The sequence below is a fragment of the Mizuhopecten yessoensis genome, unplaced genomic scaffold (genome assembly GCF_002113885.1).
Source record: "Mizuhopecten yessoensis strain PY_sf001 unplaced genomic scaffold, ASM211388v2 scaffold10879, whole genome shotgun sequence".
In the NCBI taxonomy this organism is placed as follows: domain Eukaryota; kingdom Metazoa; phylum Mollusca; class Bivalvia; order Pectinida; family Pectinidae; genus Mizuhopecten; species Mizuhopecten yessoensis.
In genome coordinates, this window is record NW_018408767.1 from 289673 (window position 1) to 313759 (window position 24087).

General features: G+C 36.7%; 1 protein-coding gene across 7 annotated transcripts in view; it reads right to left on the reverse strand.

The window, feature by feature from the left end:
• Nucleotides 1-316: 316 nt before the first annotated feature.
• Nucleotides 317-24087, reverse strand: part of LOC110463223 (mediator of RNA polymerase II transcription subunit 12-like protein) — a 45365-nt gene continuing 21594 nt past the window's right edge. For 2 of the 7 annotated variants that reach the window (XM_021517647.1, XM_021517644.1), the window contains exons 23-42: nt 23646-23870; nt 23099-23225; nt 22485-22653; nt 22088-22264; nt 21224-21339; nt 18853-19005; nt 17256-17394; nt 16534-16602; nt 15520-15629; nt 14601-14721; nt 13640-13792; nt 12244-12383; nt 11997-12099; nt 11559-11657; nt 10927-11056; nt 10057-10317; nt 5706-5946; nt 5184-5301; nt 4580-4651; nt 317-976 (exon numbers count right to left, since the gene is read on the reverse strand). In XM_021517647.1, the coding sequence (XP_021373322.1) occupies nt 746-976; nt 4580-4651; nt 5184-5301; nt 5706-5946; nt 10057-10317; nt 10927-11056; nt 11559-11657; nt 11997-12099; nt 12244-12383; nt 13640-13792; nt 14601-14721; nt 15520-15629; nt 16534-16602; nt 17256-17394; nt 18853-19005; nt 21224-21339; nt 22088-22264; nt 22485-22653; nt 23099-23225; nt 23646-23870 (2954 nt within the window). In that variant the 3' untranslated portion in view covers nt 317-745. Of the gene's footprint in view, nt 977-4579; nt 4652-5183; nt 5302-5705; nt 5947-10056; nt 10318-10926; nt 11057-11558; nt 11658-11996; nt 12100-12243; nt 12384-13639; nt 13793-14600; nt 14722-15519; nt 15630-16533; nt 16603-17255; nt 17404-18852; nt 19006-21223; nt 21340-22087; nt 22265-22484; nt 22654-23098; nt 23226-23645; nt 23871-24087 lie in introns of all 7 variants that reach the window. The other 5 variants (XM_021517643.1, XM_021517640.1, XM_021517642.1 and 2 more) reach the window with 4 other exon arrangements.

Below are 24087 nucleotides of genomic sequence, written 5' to 3' on the forward strand. Positions count from 1 at the left end.
TATATATATAATTCTCCCTACTTCACAGGTAAAAATATAATAAATAGACTTATCTATATATATATAATTATCCCTACTTCACAGGTAGAAATATAATAAATAAACTTATCTTCACAGGTAGAAATATAATAAATAGACTTATCTATACATATAATTCTCCTTATTTCATAGGTAGAAATATAATAAATAAACTTGTCTATATATATATATATAATTCTCCTTATTCCACAGGTAGAAATATAATAAAAAGACTTATCTATATATATATAATTCTCCCTATTTCACAGGTTGAAATATAATAAAAAGACTTATCTATATATATATATATAATTCTCCCTACTTCACAGGTAGAAATATAATAAATAAACTGATCTCATTCAATCATTTTCCATACAACAAACATTTTGTTCCACATATTAAAGCAACGTTTGTTTTTTAGATTAAAAATTCAGAGAGAGAGACAAATATTCTCTGATAGTCACATTCATTTAAGTTAAATCCTGTATCTGAGCTGACTCACTGAGGCAGACCTTAAACTCTCAGTAAATACACCATGTACTCTGCTAAGGCTGAGTCGTTGATAAATGTTATGTATTAAAGAAAGGATTTAGGTCCTAAAACTTGTCTACTGGTACTGTCGAGGGTTGTGGGTAATTTTTGTACTGTGGTCCAAAGGCCTGACAGATTTGTCTATTGGTACTGTCGAGGGTTGTGGGTAATTGTTGGCCTGGCCTGACAGATTTGTCTACTGGTACTGTGGGGGCTGTGGGTAATTGTTGTACTGTGGACCCGGTGCCTGGCCTGGCCCCACAGAAATCTGTCGCTGGAGCTGACTTATGAGGGCTGCTGGATTGGGCTGCATCTGCTGCTGCTGCTGGTTTGGAATGGGCATCATCCTCCTTTGCTGCATCTGTATCTGCTGCTGCTGCTGTTGCTGCTGCTGGTGTGGACCCATCCTCTGCATGTAGGAGCCAGTCTGAAACACACGACAAACTGCAGGTACAAGCTCATGTATAAACATCATATGAGCTTTTCTGTAACTCGTTAATGTGTACATACAATCTCGTAAGTAACACACTATAAGGCATACAGAAGCTTACCTTTAATAAAGTCAAATGTATGACATACCTGCTAAATGACTACACTATGTTCATGCCCTGTTGGAATACATGACAAAATGTGAAAAAGAGCTTGCCTGTCTGTTTATAGTTGCACACAACTCTGATCCAATCACTATCTAAAACTTAATGTAGTTTCTATTTCTCTGGCTGAATTTTATTGCTTATTTACTGTTTCAAATTCAGTGTCTGATTTTGAACACTTATTCTAAGATGACATTATATAAATCAGTAAGATGAAGACTTCTAAAGTCTAGAGCACACCCTAAAATCACTGCATACATCACAACGGACCTGGAAAACCTGTTTTTTGCAATACAATGTATTTGCATAACAATCTTGATTATGAAATAAAAAGGATATTAATTTTGCTTCTATTTCATTATGGCATTAATGGAACTTGTCATTGATTTGTATTTACTAAATCTCATATGAAATGGAAACTCAAGTAAGATCCTTATGTACAGTTTGTCTTCTATGTTGTCTAAAAAAGAAAGTACAATGTATCTTAACTCTTAAAAAGAAGAAAAGGGGAAAAAATGCATTCCCCCACAAATAATCAAGACACCCAAGGGGCCTGTATTACTCACATGTCATGCAATATTTCATCACAGTCATGAGGGTATTGGTAAACATTATCAAAATCCCCTCACAATCAACCTCAAAACCCAAAGGTTCCAATCTTGATAAACATATATTCTCCATGTATGTCATAATATAGGCCCTTATAGAATTGAAGAATAGAGGTAAGCTATTTGAGTAAAATGTTATAAAAACCTTACCATTTCTTAGTTGATACATGTCCTTTAATAATAACACAGGTGCAGAACCCAACTTCAAAGTTGGTCGATTTTACCATTATGCTTCCTTGTGATTCTTTTGATCCTCATCAAATACATCAGACTGGTCTACTTATATCATCTGCATGGTTTCGTGTAAAGAGCTTTCATTTTGTCATGATATATTCAAGGGTGGGAAAAAAGCCTTGATTTCAAGAATGGACACTTATTACATCCGTAATTTATTAACCAAACTGATGAAAATGGGCTTGAAATTTCAGAAAAGACTGCTGTTATCAGCAATTGTCAGGATACAAGAGGTTTTAACTTCAACAGGGGCTGTAAAACAATACCAGAAGTAGCAAACGCAGCATCACAGAGCATAATAAGCTAATTAATTAGGAACAGATTTTCTCAAATTAAAACTCGGTCTTTGTACATTGTACAGGCTGACATAGTTTTATCAGATAACAAATGAACAAATTATCATGCAGAAACAGAATACAGATGGACAAACAGACAGGCAAGCTTACAATTACAGGGCGCCTGTATCTCCAAGTGTGATGCCCTAATTAGGTCAAAATCCTCCCATCATTTCTGGACTAGAAGTATTTGACATGAAGGCTGGCAATGAATGGACGACATGCCATGGCATAAGCTTATATGGCCGTTCAGGCCTGGTGAACTCAAAATTTAACCCAGGAAAAAAGCTACATAAATAAATATAGATCTACTAGCTTTCCTCCTACAACAAATTTGTTCAAAAATATGTTGATGTTGAATTTTCCAAGGATACAGTGGGGGTATGATCTGATACATTTTTTTTGTATTATCCATATTATATAAATATATAGTTGAAATAGAACTGATCATTGCAATATGAGAAAGATCTGTTAAGTATCTCCTTGGAAATAGTGATGATATTCTAAAACTGTCAAAATCCAAGATGGCCACCTGTCAACCATTTTGTTTATTTCATCAGCCTCAAAAGTAAACATGCACAATTATGGACCAAGGGGAACTTACAAAACAAATTTGAGAAAGATCCATCCAGTACTATCGGAGAAATAGCAATAACAATGTTTAACTTTCAAAATCCAAGATAGCTTCATGATGGCCATTTTGTTTATCCGATCAGTCTTAAAAGTAAATATGCACAACAAGGTACCAAGGGGTTTGTACCTATATATGAAATTTAAGAAAGATCCCTCGAGTACTATCTGAGAAATAGCCATAAAAAGAATTGTTTAAGGATGAACCACAGACAAGGGGTGATAAGAATAGTCCACCATCAGATGATGGTGGGCTAAATATGTTGATGTTAATATTTTTTCTGACAAATGGATAAAAACCATGTATAGTATGGGGGAGTGCGAAGGATGATCTGATACATCAATTTTGTATTATCCATATTATGAAGGTACATTTTCTAATGGTATAGCTAAAATTTTCTATTTACAAGTAAAACTACGCCTCTCACTGTTATTTTTCAACACACCAAAGTTTCTAAAACACACAACCAGATATCACAGTTAACACACCAAAACCATACTTCATGGGAATAAAACAAAAGGAGCTTAGTAACACCAATCTGACACGGACATAGTACCCACCTTTTTAGGCCTACTGAATCGACCCATTCCAAACAGAAAATAAGGCCCCAATTTATGTTGTAAAATAGAAAATGTTTCTAAATTTTCTGTAGATAATTTATTTATTGTATAACGAGGTCCTCCTTAGGAGAATCAACATTTCAAAGTAAGAACAAAACGTAGCCATCACTAAATCATAACATGAAAGGTCCTTAATTTTACTATCACTGGAAATGACAATTATAATGTAAGATAATATGCGAGATGGACTTATAAATTAAGGTAACATGAAATTCTGTAAACGTTTATCCTGCTAGATATAGAAGGAACCTCTTAACATGAAATTTTTATTTCAATGATGCCGGAACAAGCGAAGAATTTATTTTGAGGATGCTTGTTCAAACAAAGGATTCAATGAAAAATCCTGGTTCAAATTAAAGGATGTTCATACAAAGGATTAATACTGGGGTTGCTTGTTCATACAAAGGATAACTTTAAAGATGCTTGTTCACACAATGGATTTACTTTAAGAATGCTTGTGTCAACTTGGAACATTTGTTTAAGTGCTTGCTTCAAAATTATATAAACTTAAGGATGCTTCCTCCAATAAGAAATATACTTGGAATAAAGAAAAGTTTCACAGCATATAAATATATACATGCATACCTGTATGTTCATTTTTTTCAAATCAAACAAAGGGATATACTCTAAAGATGCTTGTTCTAGTATTGTATATTTTTTAAGGATGCTTACTTCAAAATGGAATATTCTAAAGGCACTTGCTCAAATTACAGATAAACTTAAGAATGCATCTTCCAAATAAGGATTGGTTAAAGATGCCTGCTCCAACAGTCAATATTTTTAAAAACATTTGTACGAAGTGGGAATGTAAGTTCCAATCCGAGATATACTTTAACGCAATCACCCCTGAAAGTTCATAATGAACTATTCCAAAAGTTCAAATGTGTCTTTAGGGGTGAATAAGTAAAATATTCTCATTTGAAATGGGATATATTTTCAGATGTTCCTGTTCCAAGGAGGTGGAGTGGGGGCAGTTAGGCTAGAAAACACCCGCACAGCAGCCACTTACCTTAGGTTCCTCCGACGAGGAGGAGGATGCAGGTGGGTGAAAGAAGTTCAATTTGTCATTTCCGGTCTGCTGCTATCATAGAGGACACAGAACTACATCATTGCCTATAGGTGTTGTTACATGTTAACAGCCTCCCATTCCACACATACATACACATATCTACTTCTCCCATGCATGGGGTATAACATTCATTATAACATGGGGCGGAGAGCAAAGATATATTTCCTTCTTGATAGGGACATGGACACAAGAAGTACTGGTCCCACAGAAATTTGTACACAAAGGTGATTAAATGAAAGGACACAACTTTAAAGGTTACATAAAAGGGTACACTAATCTAAAATTCGTTAAACATAAAAGGGTACACTAATCTAAATACATTAAACAAAGTGACATTACTCCAAAAGTCTTACTTCTACAAGGTGACCATACCAATTGATGCTGAGCACCCATACCCTCCATAACACCAGGCTGGGCGGGTCAGTAATTACTAGACAGACTGGACAGATGTGTGGTAACTACTATAATATAACCAGGCCGGATGGGGACTAGATAGTGTAAGGATGAGTTATGATTTACGGGGGTGGGGAGGGGCAGTACACACCTGGTGTTGTGAGGGTCCAGAGGAAGCCATCTGGTTGTATCCCGCCATCCCTGATGTCATACCGCTTATTGTACTGCTAGGATTCTGCATTGAACTGTTGCTCATTCCATGCTGAAGTCTAAAATCAAAAACATTTATTTCAAAATTTAACTGAAGGTAAAAAAAAAATGTTTTAAATGAGGCACAGTGTGTAAGGGTTCAAGGTTTTCTCTTTACAGACAGTAAAAGTAAACATCTTAACAAGGACTTACTACTCATTAATTGTGATTACTGGGTACTTAATTTTTAATAAAAGATTAAATACGAAATCAGTTTCCTAGTGTGATGATGGTATGTAATAAAGCTATTAGTTGCTAATGATGGTATGTCACATAATTTCCCATCTTTGAAGCATGAAATTTATCTGCATTTCACATTTCACAGTATAAAATAATTCTAAATGAAGCCACAAGGATCATCATCATCATCACAAAGGAGATTCCCCAATGCTGTAAATGTGTATGTTTCTCATGTCAAACAAACCTGGAAGTGGTGTTGAAGTGAGACTGGCCTACTGGAGCCCCTTGCGGTGCCTGCGGACCGGCCATGTAGTTTGGCTGATTTCCCATGCCAGGCATCATGCCTGAGGTCTGTGAACCCTGATAAGACTGGTTGTAACCCTGCTGGGACATCATCCCTGCCCCTGGGGGACCTGGCTCAATCACAGTCCCGGACGACTGGGGCTGCATACCGTAGGACGTCCCGAAGTTGGAAGACATCCCCACTGGAATGATGGATGTAATGCATTTTATTACTGTTACAGTATTATATATATGAGTAACTATGAAATACACCAAACACAGAAGACGACAAGTATCTTGGGTGTACGAAGTTGGAGATCTATGACTTTAGCTATGTATGTAGACCATAGATCTTTGAACAGGACTTTTATCAAAGATGTACTACCAGATATGTTAAAGATCAATTCTATACTCTGTGGTAGATCTATAATCAGAGCTTTAATTTATTAAAGACATACTCAATCGGAAAACCCACTATTTACTCTGTAATTGATCTACACATAGAGGTTCTATCATAGGGTTATTTTGTTGGAGACCATTTCTATACTCTGTGGTTGATCTACAAATAGAGGTTGTATTATACGGGTATTTTGTTGGAGACCAATTCTATACTCTGTGGTTGATCAACAAATAGAGGTTCTATTATAGGGTATTTTGTTGGAGACCATTTCTATACTCTGTGGTTGATCTACACATAGAGGTTCTATCATAGGGTTATTTTGTTGGAGACCATTTCTATACTCTGTGGTTGATCTACAAATAGAGGTTGTATTATACGGGTATTTTGTTGGAGACCAATTCTATACTCTGTGGTTGATCAACAAATAGAGGTTCTATTATAGGGTATTTTGTTGGAGACCATTTCTATACTCTGTGGTTGATCTACACATAGAGGTTCTATCATAGGGTTATTTTGTTGGAGACCATTTCTATACTCTGTGGTTGATCTACAAATAGAGGTTGTATTATACGGGTATTTTGTTGGAGACCAATTCTATACTCTGTGGTTGATCAACAAATAGAGGTTCTATTATAGGGTATTTTGTTGGAGACCTATTCTATACTCTGTGATTGATCTACAAATAGAGGTTCTATTATACGGGTATTTTGTTGGAGACCAATTCTATACTCTGTGGTTGATCTACGAATAGAAGTTCTATTATACAGGTTTTTTGTTGGAGACATATTACTTACTCTGGGGTTGATCTACAAATAGAGGTTCTATTATAGGGTATTTTGTTGGATACCAATTCTATACTCTGTGTTTGATCTACAAATAGAGGTTATATTATACAGGTATTTTGTTGGAGACCAATTCTATACTCTGTGGTTGATCTACGAATAGAAGTTCTATTATACAGGTTTTTTGTTGGAGACATATTACTTACTCTGGGGTTGATCTACAAATAGAGGTTCTATTATAGGGGTATTTTGCTGGAGACCAATTATATACTCTGTGGTTGATCTACAAATAGAGGTTCTATTATACGGGTATTTTGTTGGAGACCAATTCTATACTCTGTGGTTGATCTACAAATAGAGGTTCTATTATACGGGTATTTTGTTGGAGACCAATTCTATACTCTGTGGTTGATCTACAAATAGAGGTTCTATTATACGGGTATTTTGTTGGAGACCAATTCTATACTCTGTGGTTGATCTACAAATAGAGGTTCTATTATACGGGTATTTTGTTGGAGACCAATTCTATACTCTGTGGTTGATCTACAAATAGAGGTTCTATTATACGGGTATTTTGTTGGAGACCAATTCTATACTCTGTGGTTGATCTACAAATAGAGGTTCTATTATACGGGTATTTTGTTGGAGACCAATTCTATACTCTGTGGTTGATCTACAAATAGAGGTTCTATTATACGGGTATTTTGTTGGAGACCAATTCTATACTCTGTGGTTGATCTACAAATAGAGGTTCTATTATACGGGTATTTTGTTGGAGACCAATTCTATACTCTGTGGTTGATCTACAAATAGAGGTTCTATTATACGGGTATTTTGTTGGAGACCAATTCTATACTCTGTGGTTGATCTACAAATAGAGGTTCTATTATACGGGTATTTTGTTGGAGACCAATTCTATACTCTGTGGTTGATCTACAAATAGAGGTTCTATTATACGGGTATTTTGTTGGAGACCAATTCTATACTCTGTGGTTGATCTACAAATAGAGGTTCTATTATACGGGTATTTTGTTGGAGACCAATTCTATACTCTGTGGTTGATCTACAAATAGAGGTTCTATTATACGGGTATTTTGTTGGAGACCAATTCTATACTCTGTGGTTGATCTACAAATAGAGGTTCTATTATACGGGTATTTTGTTGGAGACCAATTCTATACTCTGTGGTTGATCTACAAATAGAGGTTCTATTATACGGGTATTTTGTTGGAGACCAATTCTATACTCTGTGGTTGATCTACAAATAGAGGTTCTATTATACGGGTATTTTGTTGGAGACCAATTCTATACTCTGTGGTTGATCTACAAATAGAGGTTCTATTATACGGGTATTTTGTTGGAGACCAATTCTATACTCTGTGGTTGATCTACAAATAGAGGTTCTATTATACGGGTATTTTGTTGGAGACCAATTCTATACTCTGTGGTTGATCTACAAATAGAGGTTCTATTATACGGGTATTTTGTTGGAGACCAATTCTATACTCTGTGGTTGATCTACAAATAGAGGTTCTATTATACGGGTATTTTGTTGGAGACCAATTCTATACTCTGTGGTTGATCTACAAATAGAGGTTCTATTATACGGGTATTTTGTTGGAGACCAATTCTATACTCTGTGGTTGATCTACAAATAGAGGTTCTATTATACGGGTATTTTGTTGGAGACCAATTCTATACTCTGTGGTTGATCTACAAATAGAGGTTCTATTATACGGGTATTTTGTTGGAGACCAATTCTATACTCTGTGGTTGATCTACAAATAGAGGTTCTATTATACGGGTATTTTGTTGGAGACCAATTCTATACTCTGTGGTTGATCTACAAATAGAGGTTCTATTATACGGGTATTTTGTTGGAGACCAATTCTATACTCTGTGGTTGATCTACAAATAGAGGTTCTATTATACGGGTATTTTGTTGGAGACCAATTCTATACTCTGTGGTTGATCTACAAATAGAGGTTCTATTATACGGGTATTTTGTTGGAGACCAATTCTATACTCTGTGGTTGATCTACAAATAGAGGTTCTATTATACGGGTATTTTGTTGGAGACCAATTCTATACTCTGTGGTTGATCTACAAATAGAGGTTCTATTATACGGGTATTTTGTTGGAGACCAATTCTATACTCTGTGGTTGATCTACAAATAGAGGTTCTATTATACGGGTATTTTGTTGGAGACCAATTCTATACTCTGTGGTTGATCTACAAATAGAGGTTCTATTATACGGGTATTTTGTTGGAGACCAATTCTATACTCTGTGGTTGATCTACAAATAGAGGTTCTATTATACGGGTATTTTGTTGGAGACCAATTCTATACTCTGTGGTTGATCTACAAATAGAGGTTCTATTATACGGGTATTTTGTTGGAGACCAATTCTATACTCTGTGGTTGATCTACAAATAGAGGTTCTATTATACGGGTATTTTGTTGGAGACCAATTCTATACTCTGTGGTTGATCTACAAATAGAGGTTCTATTATACGGGTATTTTGTTGGAGACCAATTCTATACTCTGTGGTTGATCTACAAATAGAGGTTCTATTATACGGGTATTTTGTTGGAGACCAATTCTATACTCTGTGGTTGATCTACAAATAGAGGTTCTATTATACGGGTATTTTGTTGGAGACCAATTCTATACTCTGTGGTTGATCTACAAATAGAGGTTCTATTATAAGGGTATTTTGTTGGAGACCAATTCTATACTCTGTGGTTGATCTACAAATAGAGGTTCTATTATACAGGTTTTTTGTTGGAGACCTATTCTATACTCTGAGATTGATCTACAAATAGAGGTTCTATAATAAGGGTATTTTGTTGGAGACCAATTCTATACTCTGTGGTTGATCTACAAATAGAGGTTCTATTATACAGGTTTTTTGTTGGAGACCTATTCTATACTCTGAGATTGATCTACAAATAGAGGTTCTATAATATGGGTATTTTGTTGGAGACCAATTCTATACTCTGTGGTTGATCTACGAATAGAAGTTCTATTATACGTTTTTTTTGTTGGAGACATATTACTTACTCTGTGGTTGATCTACAAATAGAGGTTCTATTATAGGGGTATTTTGTTGGAGACCATTTACTTACTCTGCGTTTGATTCATACTCTGCATACCGCCTGGCTGCATTTGGTTAGGGAACATGCCCTGACTATCAGGCATGCCTCGGTGGTTTTGGAATGTTTGGCGCAGCTGCTGCCGAACCTGGCGTTGCAACATTTGCTTGTTCATTATATGAATATGCTGCATGTTCTGCGGGTAGTTGGATGTGCTAGAGTTGTTGCGACCTCGTATTAAAGTCTGTAACGCCTGCTTTGGTCCGTACTGGGATGGCTGAGTGAAACGAGGACCTGCATCACACAGAATTCAATTAAGTTAAAATGCTTTAATTCATTTAGAGACATTGGTTACAGGGGGTAAAATGGGGAAGGAAACTATGGAGGTTGTATAATATGATTCTTAAAATTAACATGCATTTTGCTAGTAGATATGTGTTAGCTTTCTTCAACTCTGTTTGTTACGACAGGGACACTCTTACTTGAGGAGTTACGGAGACAGAACGGTTGAGGCTATAGGTATATATATATGATATCTGGGGAACTAAATGCTAAATCAAGAAAGACTATTGTGTCTGACTATACACCTTGAGGCATCTGTTGCTGGGTGTAGATGGGGAACTATAGCCACAATGGTTCTCAGAGTTATGCGTTTATGAATGGGGAACTAGAACCACACACGTTTATCACAATCCAAACCAGTTGGACCAGAGTTCTGGTATGAAATAAGGTCAGACCTAGTAATCTGATGCTGCTTTCAAGCAAGCCTTGACAAAACCTTGCAAGACCTGCATAAACATTTGCAGGTCCCTAGGATTTATACCCAAAAATCTAACATTTAAAAACAGGCAAACTGTTTGAACCCGATACACAAAAGGGGCCATTGTCTGTGGATATGTTCACCTTGAGGCATCTGTTGTTGGGGATAGAATGAAGACTGCTGAGGCTGGGGGTGGCTGTAACTCCAGCTAGGATGGGGTGTTGAGTACATCCCAGTGCTGTCGGGATAGTTCAGTCGAGGCACAGGTGTGGGCTGTTAAGGTGCAATAACAGAACTTTAATAGTTACATTATGTGCACCATTATCATCACAAACTATTACCATAACCAATAGGCCACACATACTAGCAGTGAAAGACAATATTTGGTATAGCAACATTACAACATGACAGTCTGTCATATAGACACAGCAGATACGTACATTGACAGTATAGATTTTATTTTCAACTGTTTATGATGCAGTTAAAATTCTTACAAAAGATTGCTGTTGTGCAAACATTAAAAACTTAATTTATTCCTGTTTAATTTTTGTTTGTATCTTTTAGACATTTTATCATCAGTGTCAACCTCTGAAATCTTCATAAACTTTGCAGATTCACACATTTTATACGTATGTTTTCTGTTTCGTACCCTTATGAAAATCCAACATATTTCTGGAAGTATTTGAAAATCTAAAATATGTATATGTCACGGAGAATAGCACCTATAACACACCGATGACTTATATCATCACTGTTGATAAAAATCACCACTTACAGTGAATGTATTACTGGCAGGCCTTGGGTTTCGTCGTTTCGATGGCTTCTTCCGTTGTTTCTCTGGATGTGCTTCTGTTTGCTCCTTTACCTTTTCCTCCTCAAAAGAAAATAGCTCACTTAAGACATTTATTTCATAGTAAATATAGATCATTAAAGAATACTGATCTCACAGCTCACTTCATAATAACTATCAAACAAAAATAAATACAGATTTGTCTCCGTTATACATCATCTTACATCAATTGTCCTAATTTCATTGCTTCTAAGATCCCTTTTTTCTAATCTGCTATCTCATATTTCAAATACAGTATTCTACAAAAAAAAACAGTTTTCCTTAGCAGGGCAGTATAATTGTTAAACACACTTCACTTTAAAGATCAAGGGATCTAGAGACTGTGGGTACCTAGTGGTGTGTATTCCAGTACGTTGTACTTACAACTTTCTCTGGGGGTGGTTCAAGGTCCTCTGGGGGTAGAACTGGCGGGTCCAGGTAGTGGTTGAGGGGCTGGCGGAGGGAGTGTGTGTGAAACAACATCATCCTGTAAACAAATGGTCATTTGTCAAGCTTCTGTTAGTTATTGTAACTGCTCCTTTTACACATCCAACCTAATGGTGAATTATGGAACATGTATATCAGAATTATTATTTTTTATTTGGGACTGAGGCATTAACAGTGGACATACCTGTGTTGTTCCTCGTATTTTAGTGGCTTCCTCTCAAGTTTGACGGCACAGAAGTAGGGCCAGGAAAGGGGTGGCGGGTTCTTGTAGCCCTCTATCACCTCCCAAGGACTAATCTTCTCTTTCTTAGACACTTGCAAACCCTGTTTCCAAAGTATAACACATTAAACTTTCTTCCTCTGGCTCACATGCTTCGCTTAAGCCAAAACCTTATATAATTGGTGCTTAAAGCTCACAGGTTTTTGCTGTATGAATTAAAGTACATTTTCTCTGATGCTTATTATGGTTTTGTTCAAAATGTCCTGTCATTATTATGCTTATGCCAGAATTGATCATGCAGTCTTATAATTACATGATCACACTACATAAAGTAGCAACATTTGATGACATGACCCTCCTTTTAAGTGGTGACATTTTCAGTTTAAAAACACACGTGAGCCTTTTTCCCTACCAATAAATATTTCCATTTTCTCTTTTTAAAATGAGTATGAAAATGTGGAGTGTAGATGAATTTGAATCTCAGATTCTGAACATGTAGATTGACAAATCGTCAATAAAAAAACCTATTATGTTGACGGTTTGTCTTCCCTTTGTCAGTATTATCTCCCCTGCTAGTCATAGTTTCTTCCCTGCTTGTCAAATGATCTATCCTGCTAGTAATATACTTTTCTTTTTTTAACAATATTTTATTTACAAATATGCAGTACATAATATAAAATCATATAATATCCCCTGCTTGTCATATTATCTCTCCCAATAGTCATATTATCTCCCGTGCTAGTTATGTTATCTCCCCTGTCTGATAGTCATATTATCTTCCATGATAGTCATATTATCTCTCCTGTAAGTCATATTATCTCTCCTGATAGTCATATTATCTCTCCTGATAGTCATATTATCTCTCCTGCAAGTCATATGATCTCTCCTGATAATCATATATCTCCTGTGCTAGTCATAGTATCTCCCCTGATAGTCATATTATCTCCCCTGATAGTCATAGTATCTCCCCTTATAGTCATATGATCTCTCCTGCAAGTCATATTATCTCTCTGATAATCATATTATCTCCCCTGATAGTCATATTTTCTCCCCTGATAGTCATATTATCTCTCCTGCAAGTCATATGATCTCTCCTGATAATCATATATCTCCTGTGCTAGTCATAGTATCTCCCCTGATAGTCATATTATCTCCCCTGATAGTCATAGTATCTCCCCTTAAAGTCATATGATCTCCCCTGATAGTCATATTATCTCTCTGATAATCATATTATCTCCCCTGATAGTCATATGATCTCCCCTGATAGTCATATTATCTCTCTGATAATCATACTACCTCCCCTGCTAGTCATATTATCTCCCCTGACAATCATATTCTCCTGATAGACTATATAACTCACCTCCTTTTTCCCAAAACCATTATATTTGTTGCCCTTATTGTCCATCTGAGTTCCATGGGGCTCACATGTGATCACCTCATACCATCTCTTTGGCAGGGGCAACAACTGTCGTATCTTGTCCATGGAGTCTGAGTTCTTGTCTCCTATCTCTCTCTAAAAGAAGAAAAACGAAAATGTCAAAAAAATTCCAAATACATTATTTGCTAGTCTTTATACAAGATATTGCTCTACACTAATAGGAATGTAGTTTTATCACTCAAATATTAAGATCACAAGCAGTTACAGACAGATCAAATCGATAACTTGTAACAGCCAGATTGGTGGATCTCTGTCTCAAGCTAACATTCTGTATATTGTCGCAAAATCTTAGTCTGAGACTAAAATTAATACAATCTTTCCTCAACTTGGGGTATGACAGAAAAATCACTACCAAATTAATAGGTTCCTTTAATGTATAGCCCTTGGTGTACCTAAGGCTAGACATTTAAGAATCTTAACCCTTTGTTGGAGATATTTCTATTTTACTTCCACATTTAAGTGGGGGATGACTATTTTTCTCCCACCACATATACATTATACACAAGCGTTGCTTGCATAGCTTTCCAGCAAAGCAAACAAGTTATTTGCCATGATCTGCTATTGTTTGCATGACGTTAATAAATGGTCGATGTGACCTCAATGCATTTGCTGGCGGACAATTATACAACAAATATCTTTCCCTGACTGGAACTGTCGATATCTCAGACTCTGTCAACCTCATAACTTTAACATCTTAAACTAATGCTCTATCATAATTTACAAGTCACACATCCTGAACCTCAGTGTAATTATAGTATCTGCACTAGTGCAGCTATTAGTATTACTGTCTTATTATTTCATGACCCATGAAACTGCAAAAGTTTCATCTGTGCAAACAAATGTTCATTTATAGGGAACATTGCAGGATGTTTATAAAGCTTACCCGGAGTTTCTTGATAAGGTTCAAGTAAGTGCGTTTGTTCTCCTCCTTTTCTGGGCCCTCTGTTATGAGTGTCCCATAGATAAGCACAGTCAACATGTCAAGGATGATGGTGAAGAGCTCACTGTAAAAAGTTAACAGAGGTTCAACACTACAGGTGACACGGAATAGGTTATAGCATTACAAATCAGTATTAACAGCATGTACAGATTAGCATTCCGAAATCATGTCAATGTTATAATTTCAATTAAAAAATGCAATTGCAATATTCAAGCTTTGATGTTGACTTATTATTAGCCTTAGCGTCCATTACATTATTGATAATGCCCTAGATGTGATATTGAATTAATTAAAACCTAGTAAAACCTAGATATAATGCCCCTCGTTAGATTTGTCATCTCGTTTAACGCCAACATATTTCAATGTCCCTTTGTCTTGTTTTCTTAAGAATTCCTTTATACATTTCCCTCAATTTATGATTTACGATTATGCCAAAATTTCTCTGGACAAACTGTACCAGCTGTGATTTAGACTTACTTGTTAGACTGAGCGTCCACTATCCCGTTGGTGACCAGCTGTGATTTAGACTTACTTGTTAGACTTAGCGTCCACTATACCGTTGGTGACCAGCTGGGATTTAGACTTACTTGTTAGACTGAGCGTTCACTATCCCGTTGGTGACCAGCTGTGATTTAGACTTACTTGTTAGACGGAGCGTCCACTATACCGTTGGTGACCAGCGGTGATTTAGACTTACTTGTTAGACTGAGCGTTCACTATCCCGTTGGTGACCAGCTGTGATTTAGACTTACTTGTTAGACGGAGCGTCCACTATACCGTTGGTGACCAGCGGTGATTTAGACTTACTTGTTAGACTGAGCGTTCACTATCCCGTTGGTGACCAGCTGTGATTTAGACTTACTTGTTAGACTGAGCGTCCACTATACCGTTGGTGACCAGCTGGAGAAGTAGGATCCCCCAATCTATCGTGTTGGTCGTGTTCCTCTGTATTGTGTCAAACATTCCCCCTACCTAATGAAAACAGACAAAATCGTATGATAAACTAAAATTATATTTTATAAATACATATTAAAAGATTTCATCTGCATATGAAACCTCGAAACAATGTTCAATGTAAATAAGGTACAAGTATACATATCATATGAAACAGACTTACTGGTTAGTGTAGAGTCAGAGGTGTTCTCAGTGAAAACGTAACACTTGTACCTTACTCTAAAGTATGTTCAGGGGTATTTTTTCACAATCGAATATATTTCCAATACATGTCAGAAAATACCTATGAAAAAATCTTTCGTTTTTATTCTATACATGTTCTTCAGGTTAATTAGTTAGTATGTACATATTAAATACATGTTGTTTAGCATGAGTTCTACCAGTAAATGTTTGATGTACTCTGTTAACTTCATCAGACAAATGACCAGTAAAGCAAGGTGTTAAAAATGTACAAAGTGTCATGATTTTTCTGACAACTGCACAATATTAAAAAGTCCTCAGCTGAAAGCCAAAATAAGGGACATCTTTAAACAATACTTAATTAGTAGCAATGTGATAACTGTTCTTTGTCATGTATATCTGTGTAATGATGTTTACTGTTTGTGTCTTAAAAAAGGATTGGATTGTCTCACATTGTCAGATTGTACTGCCAAATAAGGCAGTATTTGTAATTTTTCTGGGGAATGCATAAGTTAATGACATCACAAGTGGTGTATGGTTGAAGGGAGACGCCTCACAAAATTTGTGAACCAAGTGATCACATTCCATGGATTTTTTTTCAATAGAATAAGGCAAATGGAAATGACACTCTTAATTCCTTTTAAGAGATAAAAGGTTCCACAGAGTATAATATTTGCCAAAATACTGTGTAAAACTTCCTGTTGCAATCAGCCGAAATGTAAAATAACAATGGAAGACATACCAGGGACAGGCGCAGCTGTAGGGCCTCATGGATGGTCTGTCGCACCTTAAACTCATCTGGGGTTTTGTCCTGGAAGTGGAAAAGAAATTTTCTTCAAATGTTACTATTGGTAGTAGATATTGTATTCATTAAACTGATCAGTATTTGTGTAACAGTTAGCAAAATATATTTTGATTTAATGACTCAAAAAAATACAGTTTAAGATGTTGAGAGGAAATACAATGTATAGTTTTTCTGAAGATTTGATTTAATGACTCAAGCTAAGATTTAAGAACTTTTCATTCATTTACAATCATTCTCATTATGAAATTCTCATTATGAAATGATGCCCATCTTCGTTACCCCAGGGATCAAGTTCACCATCGCTCTCTGCACCTTTGGAATATGTCACAGCAAAATTGAAGGCACATGGTTAGCTATTTATAATTGGTCTCGGGTATAAAAACCTGACCAATCGCTAGGCTAATAGCGGTCATTTGAAGATTACAGAGGAGCAACACTCGACTTAAAAGCCAGTCAGTTTTACTGTTACGCGACCAAGAGATTCTTTTGATGTACATCAAAGGATCAAACTAGTCATCTTGTCTCATCCAAAAAGTGGTGCGCAATGAGCCTTCAATTTTTCTATGCGTTATTCCAGGGGTGCAGAGAGCTAAAGTGTGTGTAACCCTAAAGCATCGAAGATGAATGAAACCATTAAACAGTCATAGAGAGTGACTTACCAGGGCCTCTTTGCAGTTGTTGATAAACTTCTCCAGTTGGTTGAGAAGGGAGCAGAGAAGCCCCTCTCTCTGTTCATCCTGCCCCTTAAGACAGGTCAGCACAAGGGACAGGAAGGGCTGGTGACCTAGGAGGGACTTACTGTAACAACCACAACCAGGATACAGCTTAATGATATAACCCCAACAATATCACAATCAGGATACAGCTTCATGATGAAGCCCAGACAGTATCACAACCAGGATACAGCTTAATGATATAACCCAGACAGTATCACAACTAGGATACAGCTTAATGATATAACCCCAACAATATCACAATCAATATACAGCTTAATGATATAACCCCAACAATATCACAACCAGGATACAGCTTAATGATATAACCCCAACAGTATCACAACTAGGATACAGCTTAATGATATAGCCCAGACAGTATCACAACCAGGATACTGCTAAATGATGTATCCCAGACAGTATCACAACCAGGATACAGCTTAATGATATAACCCAGACAGTATCACAACCAGGATACAACCTAATGATGTATCCCAGACAGTATCACAACCAGGATACAGCTTAATGATATAATCTAGACATTATCACAATAGAGGATACAGCTTAATGATATAACCCCAACAGTATCACAACCAGGATACAGCTTAATGATATAACCTAGAGAGTATCACAACCAGGATACAGCTTAATGATAAAACCCCAACAATATCACAACCAGGATACAGCTTAATGATGTATCCCAGACAGTATCACAACCAGGATACAGCTGAATGATATAATCTAGACATTATCACAACAGAGGATACAGCTTAATGATATAACCCCAACAACATCACAACCAGGATACAGCTTAAATGATATAACCCAAACAGTATCACAACCAGGATACAGCTTAATGATATAACCGAGACGGTATCACAACCAAGATACAGCTAAATTATATAACCCAGAGAGTATCACAACCAGGATACAGCTTAAGATATAACCCCGACAATATCACAACCAGGATACAGCTTAAGGTTATAACCCCAACAATATCACAACCAGGATACAGCTTAATGATTTAACCCCAACAATATCACAATCAGGATACAGCTTAATGATGATAATCTTGTCATCCTTACCCACTTACCTACACTTAAGTATATCTGTCCCGTCATCAGAGGTGAGAGATTACAGTTCTCAGTGGCAGTAATGCAAATTACAACCGTACCATTTGCTTTGGAGTGTCAAACAATTGCTTTGAAGTATTCAAGATTGGCTTTAAAATGTCCAAACTCACAAGACACTTGATCAGGAAAGGTTCATGCAAGTGTTCACAACCATAAAATTCAAAATTGAAGATACAGACATAAAAACAAGTGTTGTTAATAAACATTTTTGTGACTACAGTCTCCCCGACACATGAGTGATTTGCTTTGTTAGGCAGTATATAGGACTTAGGGGAGACTTTAATACTTTAATGTGTTAAATTATATAAACCATTAACATTAATCATATCATAATTTCATTTTAGTTTATAGATATGTTTTATTCCAACACATGCAGTATCCCTCCACCTGTCAAGAGAAGCGTGTCCTACCTCCTGAGGTTCCGTTCCTTGTCAAACTTTCCCTTGGAAAGGAAGTTGTTGCCGGTCTCTAGAACTTGGGCTGCCAGCTTGAGGACACGTCCCTGGACGCCCTGCAGCTTAGAGATGAGAGGGCCAACCATCCAAACACCATCAGACTCGGACCTATAACAATGATCGTATAATTGTTTTAAGTCAGAATACAGTGTATGAGGTGATAGGTTAGGAAAGAAGGATTCCTAAATTCATTCTCCAAACAAAATGTGAATTGTACATTGAAATATTATGTTATTATCATTTATTTTACCTGAGAAAATCAAAAACTACGAAGTTATAAATATGAAGCTTCACTGAATTACATTCATCATGATGTTACTCATTTCTTCAGGATACTTTCAATTTCATAAAACATTAGACATTTTTGTATCCCTGATCACAAGAGGACTAACTGTATCTATTACAATTATATCTCAAATTGGGGTTTATATCTGTATATTACGTAAAAATCTCATTTGCATCCCTCATTTCATTTGCCACCTCCTTTATTTCCTTTTTTCTACACAAATAGATGAACAGTCCCCTTAGATAACCCACGATAAATATAAAACTCTGCAGAACAACTACCATGGCAGCATATGTACACAACCCTGGGTATAATAAGTGAGCATATTTCCTACTGACAGTTTCCCTGTTCTGTTACTAAACTGACGTCAGGTTATTATACTGACTATTTCCTTCTACAGAATCCCTTGTTGGGTTATTAAACTGACTGTTTCCTTCTACAGAATACCTTGTTGGGTTATTATACTGGCTGTTTCCTTCTACAGAATGCCTTGTTGGGTTATTATACCGTTACCTTCTACAGAATCCCTTGTTGGGTTATTATACTGTTACCTTCTACAGAATCCCTTGTTGGGTTATTATACTGACTGTTACCTTCTACAGAATCCCTTGTTGGGTTATTATACTGGCTGTTTCCTTCTACAGAATCCCTTGTTGGGTTATTATACTGTTACCTTCTACAGAATGCCTTGTTGGGTTATTATACTGTTACCTTCTACAGAATCCCTTGTTGGGTTATTATACTGTTACCTTCTACAGAATGCCTTGTTGGGTTATTATACTGTTACCTTCTACAGAATCCCTTGTTGGGTTATTATACTGTTTCCTTCTACAGAATGCCTTGTTGGGTTATTATACTGTTACCTTCTACAGAATCCCTTGTTGGGTTATTATACTGTTTCCTTCTACAGAATGCCTTGTTGGGTTATTATACTGTTACCTTCTACAGAATCCCTTGTTGGGTTATTATACTGTTACCTTCTACAGAATGCCTTGTTGGGTTATTATACTGTTACCTTCTACAGAATCCCTTGTTGGGTTATTATACCGTTACCTTCTACAGAATGCCTTGTTGGGTTATTATACTGTTACCTTCTACAGAATCCCTTGTTGGGTTATTATACCGTTACCTTCTACAGAATGCCTTGTTGGGTTATTATACTGTTACCTTCTACAGAATCCCTTGTTGGGTTATTATACCGTTACCTTCTACAGAATGCCTTGTTGGGTTATTATACTGTTACCTTCTACAGAATCCCTTGTTGGGTTATTATACCGTTACCTTCTACAGAATGCCTTGTTGGGTTATTATACTGTTACCTTCTACAGAATCCCTTGTTGGGTTATTATACCGTTACCTTCTACAGAATGCCTTGTTGGGTTATTATACTGTTACCTTCTACAGAATCCCTTGTTGGGTTATTATACCGTTACCTTCTACAGAATGCCTTGTTGGGTTATTATACTGTTACCTTCTACAGAATCCCTTGTTGGGTTATTATACCGTTACCTTCTACAGAATGCCTTGTTGGGTTATTATACTGTTACCTTCTACAGAATGCCTTGTTGGGTTATTATACTGTTACCTTCTACAGAATCCCTTGTTGGGTTATTATACCGTTACCTTCTACAGAATGCCTTGTTGGGTTATTATACTGTTACCTTCTACAGAATCCCTTGTTGGGTTATTATACCGTTACCTTCTACAGAATGCCTTGTTGGGTTATTATACTGTTACCTTCTACAGAATCCCTTGTTGGGTTATTATACCGTTACCTTCTACAGAATGCCTTGTTGGGTTATTATACTGTTACCTTCTACAGAATCCCTTGTTGGGTTATTATACCGTTTCCTTCTACAGAATGCCTTGTTGGGTTATTATACTGTTACCTTCTACAGAATCCCTTGTTGGGTTATTATACCGTTTCCTTCTACAGAATCCCTTGTTGGGTTATTATACTGACTGTTACCTTCTACAGAATCCCTTGTTGGGTTATTATACCGTTTCCTTCTACGGAATCCCTTGTTTTATTTTACTTACCGGTTAGCCTGCTGTGACATGGAATCATTGTCAGTTATGCCTCTGTTGCTCTCTGTCTGTTGATGGAACAGGTCGATGGACCCCCGTGCCACGTTCTCCAGGATACAGTTGGTATCCTAGAAATTCCAATGGATACCATATATACACATTCTTTTGCTTTGATAAATAATTATCATAAAATGTAAAATATAGACTACATTGAAGCTGGTATATCATAAAGAGCTTGGTGAACCTGTATTTGTAGACTGGATGTAAGCCTGTTATTTTAAACTTGCTGTCCTGAAATGTTTCATAATGTTTACATCATTGATATGTAGATGCCATTTACACACTGCATTATATTGAAGAGGAATTAGGGGTAGGGATTGAGGTAGGAGCTGGTAACTGCACAATTTTAAAAGTAGTTTCTTTGATGATAAGTTTTCCTAAAGTAGTTTTGGAAGATTTCATTGAGGCTCAAAATATTACCTATAAAGTGTATATATCATATAATTGTATCACAGGACATATTTAATTTCATTTATTTGTTCTTAAATAATCTATTTATTTATTGTGTTTTGTATATGCGTCGTCCTTTAAACGACACTGGTGGAACAGCCCTATTTAAATAAAATTGGCGCCAATAATTAACTGTAGTCATTTGAGTGTTCGAGGCAGGAGCATTCTCCATGTTATTCGAAGCGAAGCGACAAAACTCCATTGAACAAGGTTAACCCATGACGCCATAAGTAAACCACGTGTTACGTCACAAGAGTTTTTGCTTTCATACTCGAATGAAATGCACTTCTGCTGGTAATGTTCATATAGAGGGGTGCAGCACAAATGTAAATATAACATTCTGGAGAGAAAAGTAGGTACACTTACTGACTGAGTGGTGGCCTGTTTCAACATCAGCTGCAGCTCTAGGAGTGAGACTCGGAGGCCCCACTGGTCGAGGGTCTGGAGGATACGCTGTATCACCTGTTTATTGTCCGGTTCACTCCCCTCTACCTGGTTAGGGATTCCGTGGGGGTAACAAATCATCTGTAACAGCTGCTGGGCCTAAAATAATACAGGGGAGTAAGTTAGGAAATAAGAACCCAAAACCTAGGAAACTGAGTCTAAAATAATACAGGGGACTTACATTAATGACAGATTGAATATGAATTGCTGTGGATATATGCTACAATTTACTTGAATAAAAATCACTTAATAAAAAGGAACACATTTTCTAGGTCTTACAAAACTGAAGTGGTAATGACATTAAAAAGTTCCTACTGACCTGTTTATTGCTGAGCATGGGGTCAAGCAGGAGATCGGAGCTGAGGACAGACTCTGGATTCTTAAGGAACTTTTCCTGGACCCAGTCCTGTGCACACATCTCCTTCAGAGCGTGCTTGGCAAACTCACTGAGTCCTGCACTTTCTATCCCTCCTTTGGATTGTGATGTCCTTCAGAAAAAGCAAAACATAAATGGTTCATTATCAAAGTAATAAGAAATTGAGAGGGGAGCTCACTAATCTATACTCACCACTGAGCGGTTGACCCTAAAAATCCAAATCCAAAAGTGAAATGCGAGCCACCATCTAGTCTTGATATACACCGTTACCTGATTTATGCCCTACTCTTAGAAATCAATCCCAGATATTCTCTCTTTATAACCAATCTGTGAGTGAAGGTCAAGCCCTCCAGCAGAAAAATCAAATTATAGAATGGAAACTTAAATCCATTTAAAGAAATAGTGACCTTGACCTTTGAAATATTAACTTCAAATGAAATCCTCAGTGACCACTTACCATGACCTACCAGCATATGAAGTCTGAACACTCTTAATCATTTAATCATGAGGGAACTGAAAAAGTTACAAGCAAACATAAAACCATTTGATTTTCTTACCCAAACATCATGTTGTCATCGTCGTCGTCCTCCAGACTGTTGAGAAGAGTACTGATGATGTCTCCTTTCTCCTCCTTCTTGTTACAGGCGCCGGCCTTTGACTTTACCTCATCTGTTGTCTGGTCACCTGGCAACAGGACACACAAAATGACCATCAATTCTTTCAAAATTTTCAACATCTTTCTTTTACTGAAAACACTTTCAGTGAACAGAAATTCAACTAAATACCATGAACTTGTTTTACAATTTACCAAATAAAGTGCACTCTGTCAAAAATTCAGATTTTTGTCTATTTCAGCCTAAGAATTTGGTTCCAATAACAAGTACATTCTACAATCTGGAACTTTCTACCAACTTGACAAAATTTGTGGTAACCCTCGGTGTCCGCTTTAGTTCAAAGTTGCACTAAATAATATTAATTCCAGTCAATAGTGCTCTGTTTTCACTCAGAGTTACTATGAGTCGAGACTGATGGTTAGTGATTAGTACAAGTCCACACTTACAGATCACAGGCTTTGGACTAAATCACTACTTGGTGTTTACTTACTGAGCATAAGCATTGCTTTCAGCACAGCCAGCACAGGTCCAACTGTTATACTATCATGGGCCGCGGCCAACAGGTGTCTGTCACACGATGCCTTGATATTGGACGGGGCCCGGTTGTACATTGGCTGGTTTTTCCAGCTCAGTGGTCCCTCGGAAGTCTTAAAAAGCTTCAGTAATATATGGCAGGTCAATCTAGCGCCTGGTTCTGCGTCCTGGTCACCTGAAGCTAAAGATAGCGACAATAAAGAAATAAGACATGATGTGTTAGCTGATGAATCATGAATGATAGAATAATGGTATTAAAATTTTGTTGATGTTAGGTGTACTAAGAGAGACACAGAAGTATTCAGAGTTGTAGAAAATTAAAGGTCTACTTTTCCTTAAGCCTACATGGTTACAACTATGTGTACATATTATTGTACTAAATTTCACAGGTGCAAGCA